Source organism: Simochromis diagramma, unplaced genomic scaffold, assembly GCF_900408965.1.
Source record: "Simochromis diagramma unplaced genomic scaffold, fSimDia1.1 OVJJ01000107.1, whole genome shotgun sequence".
NCBI lineage: Eukaryota > Metazoa > Chordata > Actinopteri > Cichliformes > Cichlidae > Simochromis > Simochromis diagramma.
This window is the reverse complement of record NW_024387209.1, coordinates 8240963-8257338: the sequence shown is the minus strand read 5'-3', so window position 1 is coordinate 8257338 and position 16376 is coordinate 8240963. Positions and strand designations below refer to the sequence as shown.

The window sequence follows — 16376 nt, the reverse complement described above, 5'->3', positions numbered from 1 at the left end:
AACACCTATGGCTGCTATAATTTTGTTCATACTGCAGGTCTGCAATCACTGTTTTCCTTAGTCTGATTGTAGCACGAAACAGAGTTGTTTTCATTACACTAAAGGTTAATATTTCGAAACTTTTTTTTTTTTTTTTTTTTTTTTTAATGTGAACGACAAACACTGGTGTTTGAGGCTATTCGCAACGCTAATAAAAGGTCAACAACTGCCCTTGTTTGCCCAGAGGGATCTTTTAGGAATGATGACACCATTTTCCAGAGAAATTACTGGTGAGTGCAAGCTGATTTCATACCCGTTAATGTCAAATCTTAAACAAAGCTTGCTAAGGAGCAGCTTAATTCTCCAGCATAGGTTACTATAGTTATGAGAAGTAAACCTTCATCTTCCTAACACTGAAATTTCCTCACTGCGCCCAAATCCTGCTTCAGAGTGCAGGCCTCAGGTAAAGCCAGCATGCCACAACAATGCCCAGTCATCCGAGAGTGGCTGGGGAAGGATCTTCAAGGAATCGTCCAAGAAATTCCTGTGAATATCAAATAGTATTTTTCCTTGACATACCTGTGCAAAATCAGTACGCATGAAAAACCCTGCTTAAACAGTCCTCTTAGATCAGTGCACACAGAAACATAGATATCCACCCATCCATCCAGTCACCCGTGGGCTTCTAGAACAACTGCAATTCTTTCAAGGGAAAACTGGGATCTCCTGTGATCATGGATTCACAGATAACAGTAAGCTTATTATCACGCTTTGCAACTAATCAGAGCCCCCCACAAAAAAAGGAAAAGAAAAAAAAGAAAGAAAAGAAAGCATGCTGTGGGCCCAGAATAAGGATGGTGAGGATCAGTTTTGAGGCCAGGAAGCTGCTTCCCCGAGCCACGTGACCACCCCTGATATTATGTAAATCACATCCAGGTCTGGCAGCACACTATATTTTCCTCACGCTCATCATCTCTTGGGGCTGTCTTAACAGCACAGGCAGTGATGTACATAGACTAAATCGCAGATAAACATGGAGGCAGCGGCTCTCCCAAGCACCTCATGATATGCGATATGTGATATCCCACATCTTAAGACGGTTAAGATGTAAAAGTGAACTAATGTTTAAGACCAGAAAATGAGTCTTAAAAAATATTTGCATCTTCATTTTCAGATACTAAGAAGACAGCAGGGAGGGGGCGCTCATAAGACGTGCAGCTACAAAATCATTCTGATAATGGCGTGGAGTGTTGGGGACAAATTTAGCATCAGGAAGGATAATCGGTCAGATTACCCCGTGTAATGTGACGCCTCACATAACCCCAACATTTGTAGTTTGGTCCTACAGAGATCAGTGGGTCAGCTTGGGTTCATTTCATACATCCTGAGTATGAAATAGGAGAGGATTATGCTACAGGAGAGCTTTTCATGTATACTCTTTTATAATTTCACTCCTGCAATTCACTCTAAGCCACACTGATTTGAGTCTCTGCACACTTTGAAGAATAAAACTTCAGAACCACCATTCAAAGCTGTCAGAGCAGACAATAGAGGCAGTGGTCCTGAAAGGAAACTAGAAGACTCTAAAGTAGAAACTTTGTGACCATACATAACAAAGTAGTTTTTGGAGCTTCTCATCCTGTAGACTCCCAACTCTTCCATTTTGAGCCCAGTGTAGGGGACCACCAAAACAACCGCCTAATTGGCATTATTGGTAAGGAAAACTGGAAAGACTGGATGCTAATGGTTTAGCAGCAAGTGAACTTTCAAAATAAGAGTGTGGGGAGTGTCCACTCTAGGGAGTGGCCTAAAAACTGGTTGCCAACCACCTCCCTTATTGCCAATGGCTGCACAAACACCGACACCGTGGTCCAGTGACGAAGTGAAGATGCTTACTTTCGGTTTAGCAGCAGGCACACCATCACCTTTATACCTACAACATCCTACATTTTTGTGTTGTTTTTGTTGCATATACAAATGATATGACGGGTCTTTTGGCCGTGTTGCTTTAACAGCCCAAAGCACTGAATTGTAATGGAAAACGACTGAAACCGAGTAGAATCGAGTGGAGAAGGTATTAGTGGAAAAGAGGCATATGTAGCAGTGCTATAGCTCCCCTGGCAGAGCCTCACTCCCCCTGCTTTCCTGTCCATACTGTGTTTATACTGCACTGTAAAATAACGGCCCAAAAAATGCCAAAGATGAGATTTAACTTGTGATTTTGTTTAATAGGATAAAACTGACAGTCTGTATAAATAAATGTAATTTTTGCTTATACAATTTGTGTTTTTCCTTTCTGCATAACAATAACTGAAAACTGTGATGGTGTTACATTAAATCTCTACTGTAAATAAAGGAAACAGCAGTTATCACTGTACACTCAAGTTGCCTGATGATTAGAGCTCTGAAAGGAGCCTGTACAAACAAACACCACACACCAGTTTAAATTTAGGGGTCCTTGTTTAGCCGTAATTTGTGGACAACAGAATTTTAATTTCCGTCGCAGATTGGCTCCTCCATCTTAATCTCTAAATAGCGAATCATCTGGAGCTCAGTTTGGAGCAGCTGTAAAAATCTCACTGTGTTTTAATCAGAGCCAAAAGAAAACAAATAAATAAATATACCTTTTGGAGGATGAGTGGGCACTCCAGGCCGCATTTGCAGGTTCCATCTGTCAGCAGGTAGGTCCTCACCTGCTCCAAGCTGGACAGCACCGAGCCACTGGGACTGCACACAGAGAACAACAACAAGGTGAGGCTGAAGCTGAAGCTGGCAATGATCCACAGCAAAAATGCTCCTTCTGGGAAGCTTACTGAAACACCCGTTTGAAATAAGATTCAACATTTTTAGACTGGAGCTCCTGAACACTGATCTTTAGTGTTAACGTGGAAGAAGAAAAGAAACACGATGGACACAAACTTTTTTTCCCCCTTCTCTGAGGCAGGTTAGCAGCTCCTTCAGACTGTTTTTGGATAGTAGTTAGCATGAAATCAACCGCGGAGGAATAATCTCCATCTACATGTATTAAAACACCTGACCTGAACAATATATATGCACTTTACATGAAGACAGAAAATAATTGTCATTTACTTTCTCTTCATTTGTCTTTCCTCAAGGGAAATTGTGAAAATGTGGTTGTCTTAATAATGTATTTCCCCTTTTTTGCTACATTTAGGCATAGTCAGGACAACATGAGCATCATAATGGTAAAGGAAAGGTGATTTAAGTGACTTAATGTGGCAAGGTTATTGGTCTGGGTATTTCAGAAACCATCACTAGAGTTAAGAGAAGATGACCTAAAAAAGAGAAATTATCCAGTGAGCGGCATTTCTCTGGGAGAAAATATCTTGTTGATGTCAGAGGTCAGAGGAGAAAGGCCAGGCTGTTTCAAGCTCACAGGAAGGTAGCAGTAACTCAAACAACTACTCATTACAACCCAGATGTGCAGAAGAGCATCTCTGAATATGGATCAAATTCTCCAGTGCCTTGTTTAATCTATGACATGAAGCATTATGGCAGTTCTGGAGGCACACATTATGCAAAGTGCATCTAATACTTCAGTACCCTTCTGTGAGCCATTTTGTGTACAGAAGCTACGCAATCAAGGACTTTTATTGTGAAAGGATGGAACACATGCACAGGACAAATTGGGTTTCTGGGTGATAATTGTTTTTAATCTAGGCCTAATATGCCTTTGTATCTTTACACCGGTTAAAGAAAGGAGAAACTTAGACATATAGGTTATTATGCAATGTTCTTACTAGTCGCGGCAGCTTGAGATAAAATTAGCCTGCATGTGGCCCATGTAATAATAAAAGGAGTCTGACACCCCTGGATGAAACATTAGAACGAGCTTTAACCAAAGACAGATATAAAAGGGGTCTCTATGCACTCGAAGGCTGGCACAAAGAAACTACCTCTAAAGAAGAACAGTATGTACCGCTGGTAGTTCCTATCAAACATATACAGTGGCTGGTTGACAAACCAGCCAAAGACTGAATCATCAATCACTGTGGCTGTGAAAAAGAATGAAAAAAAAAAAAATCAACTGTGAGGATCATCCCTGAAGCAAAAGCATGCTTTCAAATGTAAAAGAACATCAGCAAATACAAGTGTGCTGTGACAGTATCAGGCCACGGTCACAGACAGGATTCTTTCCAACACCCAAAATAAACCTGACACCAGCCAACTGCTTCGGTTCATTGTGGTTGGTGAGCGCACGTGCCGGGAAGGACACCAAGTCACAGCCTACAAGGATTCGACTCATCGGAGGAGACCGACGAGTAGCAGTCGCTTTGTTAGTCATTTCACTGTCTGCAGCTTACCTGTGTCCGTGGGCTGATCAGTGGAGAAATTTGTGTGTCTAGTTCATGCCAAATGGAAACTAAATCAGGTGACTGTGACTGGACACAGGAAGCATCATCATCAAGGAGTTGCCATGCTTCTGCTCATCGATCAGTTAGAGAAACTCTACCCTGTGTGCACAGTAAACAAGCCTGCTGGGTGCTCTTTGAATTCAAATGACTGGGACCAAAACCTGACGCTTACCTTTGATACATGACATCAATCACCTTCGTTGTTCGTGAACACACTTTTAGTCATGATATAGACTAGTGGTAATAATGAGCTGATAGATGTGGCGACAATTTTCATTTCTTCTTGACTCTTATAGGAACAAAATGATGCAATTTAAGATTGATTTAAAAAGACTGATAATCGATTGGTGGACGACAGGGGGTTAGACTTTCAGCCATTTAGCCCCACACATACACTCATCAAGAACAGCAATGTCATGGTAATTTGGGGCAAAACAAGTTTGGATTTTTTTAATAATCCACACAGGCTCAAACATATACATACAGGCTCAAAATCTTTTAATAAGTGGTGCTGAAGGTTCTATGATGTCTCAACTTGGCTTTTTCTTTTTAGTGATCACGATTGACTAAAACTGGTAGTTTCTTTGCAGCATGGAAAGGATTTGTTTAACAGCCCTTATTGGACTTACAAATGCTCAGAACAGTGGGGGAAGTCTATGGTAGCGGTCCCCAACCCCTGGGCCACAGACCAGTACTGGTCCGTGAGTCGTTTGGTACCGTGCCGCGAGCGATGAGGCTCGGGTGTGAAATTTATGGTTTTCAGGGTTTTTAATCGGTTTTGTATCGTTATTTTTTATTGTTTTTATCGTTAACTCTGTTTCCCTGAGTCTTTTTCCATGTTTTATGAATAAATCCTATTTTTTTGGTACCGGTACTGGCTTTATTTGTTGTATTTATCCGCGACACCTTGAATGTCCGTGAAAATATCGTCAGACATAAACCGGGCCGTGGTGCAAAAAAGGTTGCAGACCGCTGGTCTAAGGAACTCACTGAAGATCTAAGAAGGAGAATTGTAGATTTACACAAGTTAGGAAGGTCTAAATAACTGCAGACTCGAAGATCATCAGTTCAAACAATTGTAAGTACAAGTTATTCAGATGTGGAAAAAGACCCAAACTGTCACACAGGAAATTGGTTAGGATCTTCAGAAACAGCACAGAAACTACCAAGGTTCAAGCCTGACATGAACTGGAAACCTCTGGAACACCAGAGAGGGTGCCAATTAAGAAAGAAACCCCTGCTCCAATATAGACCTCTTTTTTTAACGTTTATTATGTGGCAAGACAACGATTGAACTTATATCGTTGCCTTGAGTTATAGTTGGAGTAAAGATGAGGCTTTCAAACCCAAGAACACTGCACCAACTGTCAAGCATGGTGGTGGTAGCATCATTCTCTGGGCCTGTTTTGCTGACAGTGGTAAAGGTGCACTGCACAAAGTGGATAAAAATCAAAAGTGGATGGATGAAACTTGGATTTCGGGTGTAACTAAGTTTCTGAAATGGCCTTCCCAAATCCCCTATATATGCAAGTATATAGACAGTATAACAGAGCCTGTATTCATATATATACTTTTGACCATGTGTGGATTAGAGAAAATACAAAATAAATTGAAACTTGGGCACCCAGTACTTGTTTTATCAAGTCATTAAAGATGTATGCTATACAATCATTCCAGAACAAAGAACAGCTTAAAGAAATCATTAAAAGCCAGAAATTATCATGACATTCATGCCCATAATTAGTTTAAACATTTTATTAAACAGCTTTCAGTCTAAATGTACTGAGCATGTGCAGTGGTTCACAGATATATTTCTCTTAATCTGTAGCCATGTTTGCTTTGAAATCTCTGATGGTTTTGATCTCATTTTCTTACCTTATGTACACGACCCCTCCACCGTGCTCTGTCTTGCGCTGCCAGCCAATGGGGACCTGGACAGGGACGGCCTGCCTCTCATCTCCTGCCTCGCAGTCCTTTCCGCCATTCATTGCTCCGCTGGTTTTACGCTCGACACCTCAGAGGTATATATATCAGACATCAACCAGCGTCTTCGCAATGCGCGTCATGTTTGTCTTCCAAAGCCGTGGCCGAGGTGGCGGTAGGAGGGAGGGTTCAGGATGATGAATATTCACTTCAGAGTGGGAGTGTGCTCTCAGGTGGAGCTGATGGGGGATGGGGGTGCAGGGTGGGTAGGGTGAGGCGAGCTCACGGCAGACCCTACCCTTTGAGCTGCTTCATGGCCACGGTGCTGAACGGCGGGTGGACTTCCATTACTGCAGCTCGTCATTCGGAGCCATCCGACTCAGGAGGGGAGAAGGAGGAGGGGTGGGGGGTTGGGGTGAGGAATCGGCTTTGCGTTGAGGGGAGAGTCACTTTACTTTTAATTTTTCACCATTTGTCTCTCACCGCCCAGAACAGGCTCCCCTCAGGCGGACATGTTGCGGACCATGTTCAACATATTGGTTCCCAAATGCAGTTGGGTAGTGGTATTCCCATGGTTCCTTTGAGGGCAGAGGAGAAAAGACAGAGGTGTAAGAACAAGAAACAAAGAATTACACATCAAAAATATTTAACAGGCGTACAGCCCTAATAGAAAATGATTTCTTAGTTAACAAAAAGCACATCAAGAGCGCAACTCCCCCGAAGAGCAAGGGCTTCAGCTGCAGGGCGTTGCATTGAAAAGATAAAGTCCGTTGTACAGCCCTCCCCATGCCCGTTCATGAAACATTATACTTGATATGGTTTCCTTCTTTAATTTTTTTTAATTTTTTTGTATCCAGGTTTAAGTTTTACCTTGGGTGCTAACAATGAAGGTCAAGGTCAAATAATTACCCAATCCAGGTACTCATGTACCCCAAGGCCTAGTATATTGTTGTGAAATTGTGGGTAATATAAAGTTTTTACAGTTTTTTTTTTAAATTTGGTGTCACCTTGACCTGATTTTCATGAAAATTAAATCAGCTTGAGCTGTTGTCGGTATCTACCATCACACAAAATTTGAAAATTATATCTTGTAAACTGTGAAGATTGAACTGCTAACAAAAACACAGACAGACAAACGGAATCAATTACATACTCCCTCTTTTTGGAGGGGAGAGTAAAAAGGTAATATCTAAGCCACAAAGCCTATTGTTCAGAACTAATTCAAGAAATTTAACCCCCATGATGCACTCCAATTTACTTTGGGGCGATACTGGGAAATACAGGGTATAACAAAACTCTGCAGTTATATCTAAATAATTTCTCGTGGCTCAATGGACAGTTAAAATTAGGGTGGGGCCACTCTGATATGTCGATATCAGTTGGTTCCTGACCCAAAAAGCTGGAAGAGATATCTGTAGCTCCTGGCTCTGAAAAGTGAAGCCGATGCAGATTTGTCTTACAACTGCATTCTATTTAATGGGCATTAGGAGGCGAACTCTCTGACTCTGCAAAGAGGACTGGCTATAGAAGTCTAGGGGAAGAAAACCCTTGCATCTGTAGAGTGACCTCAGAAAACATTTTCCTGATGAGTTTATGTGCTCAGACACTAATTTCAAGCCATACTGAGTAAAACACTAATTTGACCTTGTAAATTATGGTCAAAATTAGCACAATTAGAGTGTGATAAAAGAATTTCCCAACGAATGCTAACAGACTGCCATGGTTGCTTGTGTTTTACATGGACGATGACAATTTGTCTAGAAACATTTGCTAACAAACTACTGAGTGTTAGTGAAACCTGCAAAAATGCATTTCACCTTCTAAGGAAAATATATGCTTTACCACATTTCAAAAGGTCCAACCTTTACTTTGAAGGCAAATGTTCTTGGTTCCAGTTTGCAGGACAGTCTTGACACTACCACCACGATCTATTGGTGATTGATCGATGACGATTAATGATTCCCAGACGCCTTAACGCCCACTCACATCTGACCTCAGGAATTCGCATGATAAGGTGGGGCCAGGTTTCACAATGAGCTCACCCGAAACCCTGGCTGATTGTGACCTACACCCATTTTCACACCTTGGCTCAGGCGATTAGAGGATCATCAGGGGGTCCTTTTGTCCCTCTTTGGGGGGATACTCCCACTAGGTTTAAATCTGGGACTCCCCACCATTTGACCTTAGAACTGAAGAAGTTTCTCGGATGAGACGTGAAACGTCTTCAAGCAACTTAAAGAAGTCCAGATGCTTTACTTTGCAAGCTCCTTTGACTACGATGACCTGGATGACTGAGAACCTTCACAGACATTAATGATGACTATTGCTATCATTCAGAGATCAAAGCAATTGTAAATGTACTACTAAGAGTCCGGGAATTATAGTTGACCACAGATTATAAAGAGTTCTTGGTCTATGAGTAGGATATTGAGTAAAAGTAATAGTAAAACCAAGGTGCATACTTTATTAAAGGTCTTTCACCTTCAACACGACAACAGCACCACTGCGCCACGCAAGGACAGTAACCCGTCAAAGAACAGCGCAAGCATGCCCATCGGGGGAGCCTTGGTGCTTGCTGTAATGTGACATACATATAGTGGACCAATAAAAATGCAGAATGACAAGAAGTGTGCTTTTAATACAAGCAAAATCCACGAACAGTCTGCAAACATGATGTAGACCAGAATGTAGTTAATTTTGGGTCTTCAGGCTATGAGATGGAGTCAGACCGCAAGCAAAAGACTAGCTTTTAATGTTTAAAGCAAGTTTAAAGTTTCAAAGCTTTAATGTACAGATTACAAATCAACGACTTCACCAAGAGGGAGACAAAAAATATTAATTCATGAATACACACTGTTCTTGACTAGATGAACTCCTCTTTGCAGCTCAGAAACTTGAGCCAGAAAACTTGAGTTATTCTGCGACCTTCTAAGAAATGGAACAGGAATGATAGCTCAGCTCTCGAGTCTCCAATGGTCCATGTCTGTAGCAAAGTATAATCAAGGTCTTAACAAAGAAAGGTGATAACCAGCATTGTGATACACATTAACTCTTACTGGGGTTTTACGTTTTGTCAAGCGAGCTAATGCAAAGAAAGCCTGGCTACTAGAAGTAGTAACATCTCGCTGCAAGAAAACCAACATCAGCTGTTTGGTACCAGAACCAATACCAGTATCCTTACTAGGAGTCTGTAGCTTAATCGCCTAAATATTAGACGAAGGTTTACACAGCAATTGATTGTTGAAAATGCTTTCATTTATCCTCACCGCTTTCATAACAACAGGTCTTTAATCTTGCCTCAACATTCAAGTCTATATAAAGAAAACAAAAAAAAACAAAACTGCAGCAGTTTTGTCAGCTTCCCCCCGTCTCCCTATCAGACAGTAGGAGAAGCCCGTCAAAGCTGGTAATCAGGCTGAATAGAGCCTGTGAGTGATGGAGCTCCATGCAAAGCTTCCTCTCAGCCGCTGGTGCTGCTGACTCATAACTGAGACCAAACTCAGTGACACCACCACAGAGAAAGAACGGTTTAAAAAAAAAAAAAAGAAAAGAAAAAAAAAAAGAAAAGAAAGAGGTGGCAGTTAAACATACGCAGTTTATCTGGAAAGACACGACAGCAAAAGGAGAAACCTCTGCTGCATAGTTAAAATCTAATTTAACATAAGTCTAAGTCTAGAGAAGACATCGTTTCTACCGTTGGGTTCACACTGGAGGGAAAAATGAATTATGCTTCCCTGTAGGAGCCCAGTGCAGCGTTGCTATTTGAAGACATCTTTGGCTTTTAGAAATGCTGTTTTTTTGAGGCATGCTCTCTTGTATTATTCCCTCAAATTGGAAAGATACAGACTCGTAAAATCATGGGCCTGACCTCAATCAAACACTTGTGATGTTTTTTTAAATTACCAACCACCGAGAGCTACTCTACAACACAAAAATTCATAAGCATGATTATTTTGATCAGCAGTTAATCTTGTTCGCTTAACACAATCCTACTCTATTTCCTATTTTTGGTTTACCCTTCTTTAGAACTTCTTCTTATGCACGAACTAGCTTCATGGATCAGTTTTTTGGGATCATCTCTAAGGCATGCTGCAGTCATACCACATGAATTACAAAAGCTTACATAACAATAACAGTGTTAACAGTTTCCCCCCCACTGAGGCAGGTCGATCACTTTAAATTCCCCCAAAATAAAGCCAATTAAAATTACTTTACATACTGTTAGCTTATCGCATAAAAATAACATGTCATTTATTAGCAGACTGATACTTCCACTGCAGTTAGTACGTAAAGTAAAATGCATGTAAAGGAGTTAAAAATAAATATACATAACAAACGTTAGGGGAATCTGTTTTGTCTTCATCTAACAGAGCAACAAAGTATTGGTCGATTAAATTTTTAAATATCTGTACCAGTCTTGAAAATCATACATCATAGGCTCTAAAAGAGAGGCAGCTGTTAGCCTGCATCAAGTTTACAAGAAATTTTTTACAGATTTAGAGATCTATCAAGTAGCAACAGTGTTTAGCAGTGCTGCTTAACACCAGGAAGGTCCTGAGTTCGATTCTACCACGTGCCTGGGGCCTTTCGGTGTGGAGTTCACATGTTCTCCCCGTGTTTGCGTGGGTACTCTCTGGGTACTCCAGCTTCCTCCAACAGTCCAAAGGCATGCCGTTATAGGGATTAGGTTAATTGATGATTCTAAATTGCCCATAAGTGTGACTGTGAATGGTTGTCTCTGGTTTGAGTGTTTTAAGTCTGCGCCAGATTGGCGACCAGTCCATGGCTCCAGCCGTTGGATGGACAAAGATCAGTTTATCTGCAAGCAGACAGTTTCCATTTTCCATTTTAGCTTCTACTTAAATTACTAAGCTGCTACGTGTAAAAAGTAGATGGAAGCAGTTAAAAAACAACAACAACCAAACAAACAAAACAGTTTTTTGTTACATTTAAACAATCCATATGGGTGGTTTGATTTCCATTGGCATTTCATTGTGACGAATGCTAACAGACAGAGATACAGCAATTTTTATATTGCTGTATCTCCAAAATAAAACTATGAAGACACTCAAAATAAATTTCCTGTGGTGGGAAACTATTTTTTGCAACTTTATTGTATTTAAAGTTTTGAGGGATAAACCTCTTAAATTTCTCCAAGTAGAAATATATGTAAACAAAACAAAAGCGATTTTCAATTTTTTTTGTAGTTTATTGCACTTTTTTGCAATTTATGTAATTACTATGGACTTAATGCATACATATTATTAAAATATGGGCTATAACAGTTGTATTGATGTATAGCAACTTGAAATGCTCCCACAAATGGCACTACAGCATGTAAAAATAATAATAATATAAGCTCTGGTGGACTTGGTTCTATAGTAGGTCTTAAAGGGCTAAATAAATATCGTCAAATAATCGTGATCTCAATTTCAGTGAAAATAATCGTGATTATCATTTTTGCCATAATCGAGCAGCCCTAACTCTTATATGCTTTTCATACAAGTTTCACACAAGACAGATACAAACTTTATAAGATTTATACATATCTTTTCCATATGGGCATAATGTTTCCACACCACTGAAGTTTTTTTTTACCTCTCTTTTCAACCAACGGCAGTCATTCTCCTCTCCAAATAACTTCTGCTTAGCTTTCCAAGCTTCCCTCAGGTCCTCTTAATCAGCGGTCCCCAACCCCCGGTCCGTGAGTCGTTTGGTATCGGGCCGCGAGAGTTGAGGCTCAGGTGTGAAATGTATAGTTTTCAGGGGTTTTATCAGTTTTCAGCGTTATTTTGTTATCGTTTACTCAGTTTTCCTTGGTCTTTTCACGTGTGTTATGAATAAATTAAATTTTTTTCGGTACTGGTACTAGTTTTATTTTGTTGTATTTATCCGCGACACCTTAAAGGCCGGTCCATGAAAATATTGTCGGGCATAAACCGGTCCGTGGCGTAAAAAAGGTTTGAGACCGCTGCTCTTAATTGTTGTGACACGTGTTCGAAATGCAAAGAGGTGCGCTCGATTTGCCACACGGAGCAGCGCGAGAGTAAAGCACGAGGGAGGGGCTAATAATCGGCTCAGTCATTTTTAATGATCGTTGAAAGCCCAGATCGTAATCGAGATTAAAATTCGATTAATTGAGCAGCCCTATTCCAAACTACAACTTTCTACATGAAAGTTGCTGTCATTAGCAGCCATGCTAATGGACATACCAGTAGTATCAGTACACATCTGCACTACAAAAAACAGGGTACATGTGAATACAGCATATGCTATGCTGTCCCAAACAAATGCTGTGTCCTGGTAGACTGTAAAGCTTGAGGGCTACAACTTCACCAAAGATATCACAGGAATGGTGAATTTCTATCTACCTAGGTTAAAATCTACAAGTTCGACATCTTCTAAGTGGCCAAGGAATGTCCTCGCTGTCAGCAAGGACTCTCAACCAGGAGGGTTAAGAAAAACGTGTCTTTTTACAGAGGATTTCCTTAAACCTAAAGTACAAAAAACAGCGGGAAAAGGAAATGAAACCCATTTTGTGTGTTTCCTTTGCTGCTTGAACATGATGAAAGTGTGTTTTCTTAGTCATAGGTGACAGCAGAGCTGAGTTCCCGAAACATAACTGCACATCATGGCTGCAGCAGCTGGAGATACCACGTGGAAGACACAAGAAGTATGATTCACCATCTCGGGCTGTTTGTATTTTCTCCTGCCAGCTGTTTATAGCAGTGGCGGTCATGAAGAGAACAATGAGGAAGATGCATAAAGGCTCCCAGCCTTCAATAAAGCACACCTACTAAAGCTACCTCTACCTGTCTCTAACTCCTGATGTGAATTTGGGGAACAGTGAAGGTGCACCCTGCCACCTACTGCTCTGCCAGCTACATAGAGATACAGGAGGAGGTGGATAAAACTGCTACATGCTGGACTGTCTGAGATCAAACCCTAGCAGTCAAACCAATGCAGTTGTATAAAATACACCAACTGTGGATGGGAAAAAAAAAAAGACAGAGACACGTATTTGAAATTCGTTTTCCTACTTTGTCTCCTTAAACCATAGAAGAGAAATATGAGAGGAAATCTCTCAACTTATAGTGCATAAAGTTAGACCTCAAGCAAAAACTTGAACAGTGGATGAAAAGAATTTTTTACTTTTTTCTTTAAAGTATCGCCATCCAGATTTTCAGAAGTGAATATTTGCTAAAATTAGGTTCTGTATGAAAGGTATGTATCACAACTTCATGCTTTCTTGCACCGCACTTTCCACTAGTACGTTTAGTAGGTTAATTGTATTCTGTTTTATTTTCCATGAACTTTTTCCTCTGTTATTACTCAAAGTTTTCATTGAAATCTATAAAATTTTTACTTCATTGTATTTATTTTGACTTCAAATTTGTTTCTAGCTCTTAAAGGTATTTGTTTGGCCATATGGTCATTTATTTTACTGAGCTATCAGGGCTGGTAAAAATAAAATTTAAAAAAAACATAAAAAACGGCAGATTTCAAACTATGTTTATCTACTCTGAGGACCTGTAACTGAAAGTATTCACAAAATGAAGGTAAATGTTGCAACCCCTTTTTAAATATGCCAACTCAGATTTGTATGGATAAACCCAGAAAGGTCAATCTCACACATCCAAAAGTGCATGCACTTAAATGTGATGGGAATTTTACAGTTTGGAGTGAATCCAGCTGCACACGTCACCAAAACAGTAGAGAACAAGAGAGGGAAAAAGTTAATGTGGTACAAAAGGAAGAAATTCACCCTCAATAGGAAATGAGTAAAAAAATTACAAACTGTTTCAGATAAGAAATCACATTAAAGAAAAAAAAGACAAGCAGAAACACAGCCAAAGATCCTCGAGTAACTAAATTTGTGGTCCATTAAAGATGGCAGCTTATGTAAATGAAAACGTTCTCCGTCAGTGTCCAAATATTAAAGAATATGATCAGACAAAGTGGCCTGTGTGCATTTCATTATTAGGTCAAGAAGTAGATTTCTTTGCTTTGTTCATGCCTGAGCTGGACTTTCACTCAACTCTAACGACAACCTGTCTCTGACCGATCTTTAGTCATCGGGACAAGAAAAGGAGAAAGAGGAAAACCTCTTTATCTAGGAGCCGACAACCTTTACTCGCCAACTCACAATTCAGGTCAGAACATGAGCTCCAAACGACTTTAGGAGCACGCAACGCCAGTTTGCCAGCATTTGGACTCTGGTAAGTTTGAATGGAGCACATAACCCACTGGAAGACTTAAGGTCTTTGCAGAGTGACAAACTAATAAAGCCAATTAGAAGAGATAACAGTGGTGGAGTAGTTGTTTTGGGAACTGTAAAAATCAAGGGAGCACAGTCAGAGTCCAGCAGAAGCATTAAAATAGATGATCTGTTAGTCTTGGTATTACACAGGGTCTGACATAACCAATGGCAAAGTAAAATGTGTGTCTGCACAGGTTGATTTCAACCAATCAGTTCAACTGTAAAAAAAACAAACAAAAAACAAAAAACTAGATGAAGTCAAACCCCATTAACAAGTGAGTGAGCATTTTCTCATTACAGGAAGCACACGAGGCTGCTGAGAGAAACTGGTGTGGAAAACACAGCGGGAAGGCAACGCTGGAGGTTTGGAGCTCCACAGCATGAACCCCTCATCTGTATTTGAGGCTAAAAGTAGACTGAAAATTCACAATAAGCCTCCTTGTATTGTAAGGTAAAGACCCTTCAGTACTAGAGGGAGAACCCCAACAATCCGATGATCCCTATGAGCAAGAACTGGGCAACAGTAGGGAGGAAGAACTCCCTTTGAACACAAAGAGACCTCCAGCATCCTGCTGTAACTGGTTGAGTGGTGAGGGGATAAAGATGCCAGAGTCTTCTTTGTAAAAGTCACAAATACGTCATTCACTCGTCTTTCTCAACAGCTTTTTTGTTTAATTTCATATTTTTGGCAGATGTTTGAATAAAAATCCCTAAATTCAGATATGGATGGTCTTTTGGCACCAATGTGCCCACCATTGATTTTAATCACTAAAGAGTTTATTAATAATCACAGAAACCCTTTTTTTTTTCGTAAGAGGAGAAACACCCTTCCAAAGGTCTTCTCTGTGCAGTATCTGACAAACTTGAATAGTCATGAATACTTTATGCATACGTGACTTTAACAACAGCATTTTCCTTTTGTTGTCCACCTATTTAGCAATAATTTAAAAAATGAAACACAAAAACAACACTGCATTTGAAAATTCTTAGTCTTTTCAGCACACCACTTTCCATTATTGGCTTACTCTTAACTCACAGAGTTGGTATATAATAAACTCGTTGAAGAGGACCAGTATAGCTTGAAAAATTGTTGTTGTTTTGTTTTTTAGGAGTGGTAAAAAGTACTTAAAAAAAGCTGCCTTTATGCAAATGGACAGCTTGTTTAGTATAAATTTGGCAGATTTCTTAAATTTGCAGCCATCCTCTCTCTTTCTAGCAGAAATACTTGCATACAGAGATACATGCAGTGCTCACTCTAAGTAGGAGCACAAAGTGGCCTCTACTACATTTATATATAATTATTTTGCACATTTTGACCATAGCATATGTCTGCATTTATCCCATTTCCATCTTAACAGGTGGGCAAATCTGAACAAAACGTTGTGTGATGTCACACACACAACAATTATTCACAAATAGATAGATGGAGAGAGAGAGATTTAAGAGATTTGTTATAAATCCATTTATTTTTCCTTTTGTACATACTATGTTTATTTCATCATTTCCTTGCACATGCAAAGCCACTAATACATCATGCATTCATCTTCCTCAATATCTTGCCTTTTATTTCAGTCTTTTTGGCATGTGATTTAATGAACTGTCTGAAATTGGATTAAAATAGTCTTTTTTATTGTTGTGCCTCATTATTGTGTTGTTTTTAACTGTTAGAATTATGAATATTGCATGTATGTCTGAATTATCATTCTCTGTTTTAAATGTATTTTGAAAATAATTCTTTTTAAACTCTAAATTTGGAAATTTTATGTTCTTTTCATGACAGAAAAGAACATAAATTATGGAGTTGCTCTTAACTCTCATAGTCTGTATATAATTAACTA

At 39.8% G+C, this 16376-nt stretch overlaps 1 protein-coding gene across 2 annotated transcripts in view; it reads right to left on the bottom strand.

The window, feature by feature from the left end:
• Nucleotides 1–16376, bottom strand: part of LOC120746057 (methyl-CpG-binding domain protein 5-like) — a 49286-nt gene that overhangs the window by 29265 nt on the left and 3645 nt on the right. For both annotated transcript variants that reach the window (XM_040051262.1, XM_040051264.1), the window contains exons 2-3: nt 6231–6856; nt 2604–2706 (exon numbers count right to left, since the gene is read on the bottom strand). In XM_040051262.1, the coding sequence (XP_039907196.1) occupies nt 2604–2706; nt 6231–6343 (216 nt within the window). In that variant the 5' untranslated portion in view covers nt 6344–6856. The remainder of the gene's footprint in view (nt 1–2603; nt 2707–6230; nt 6857–16376) is intronic.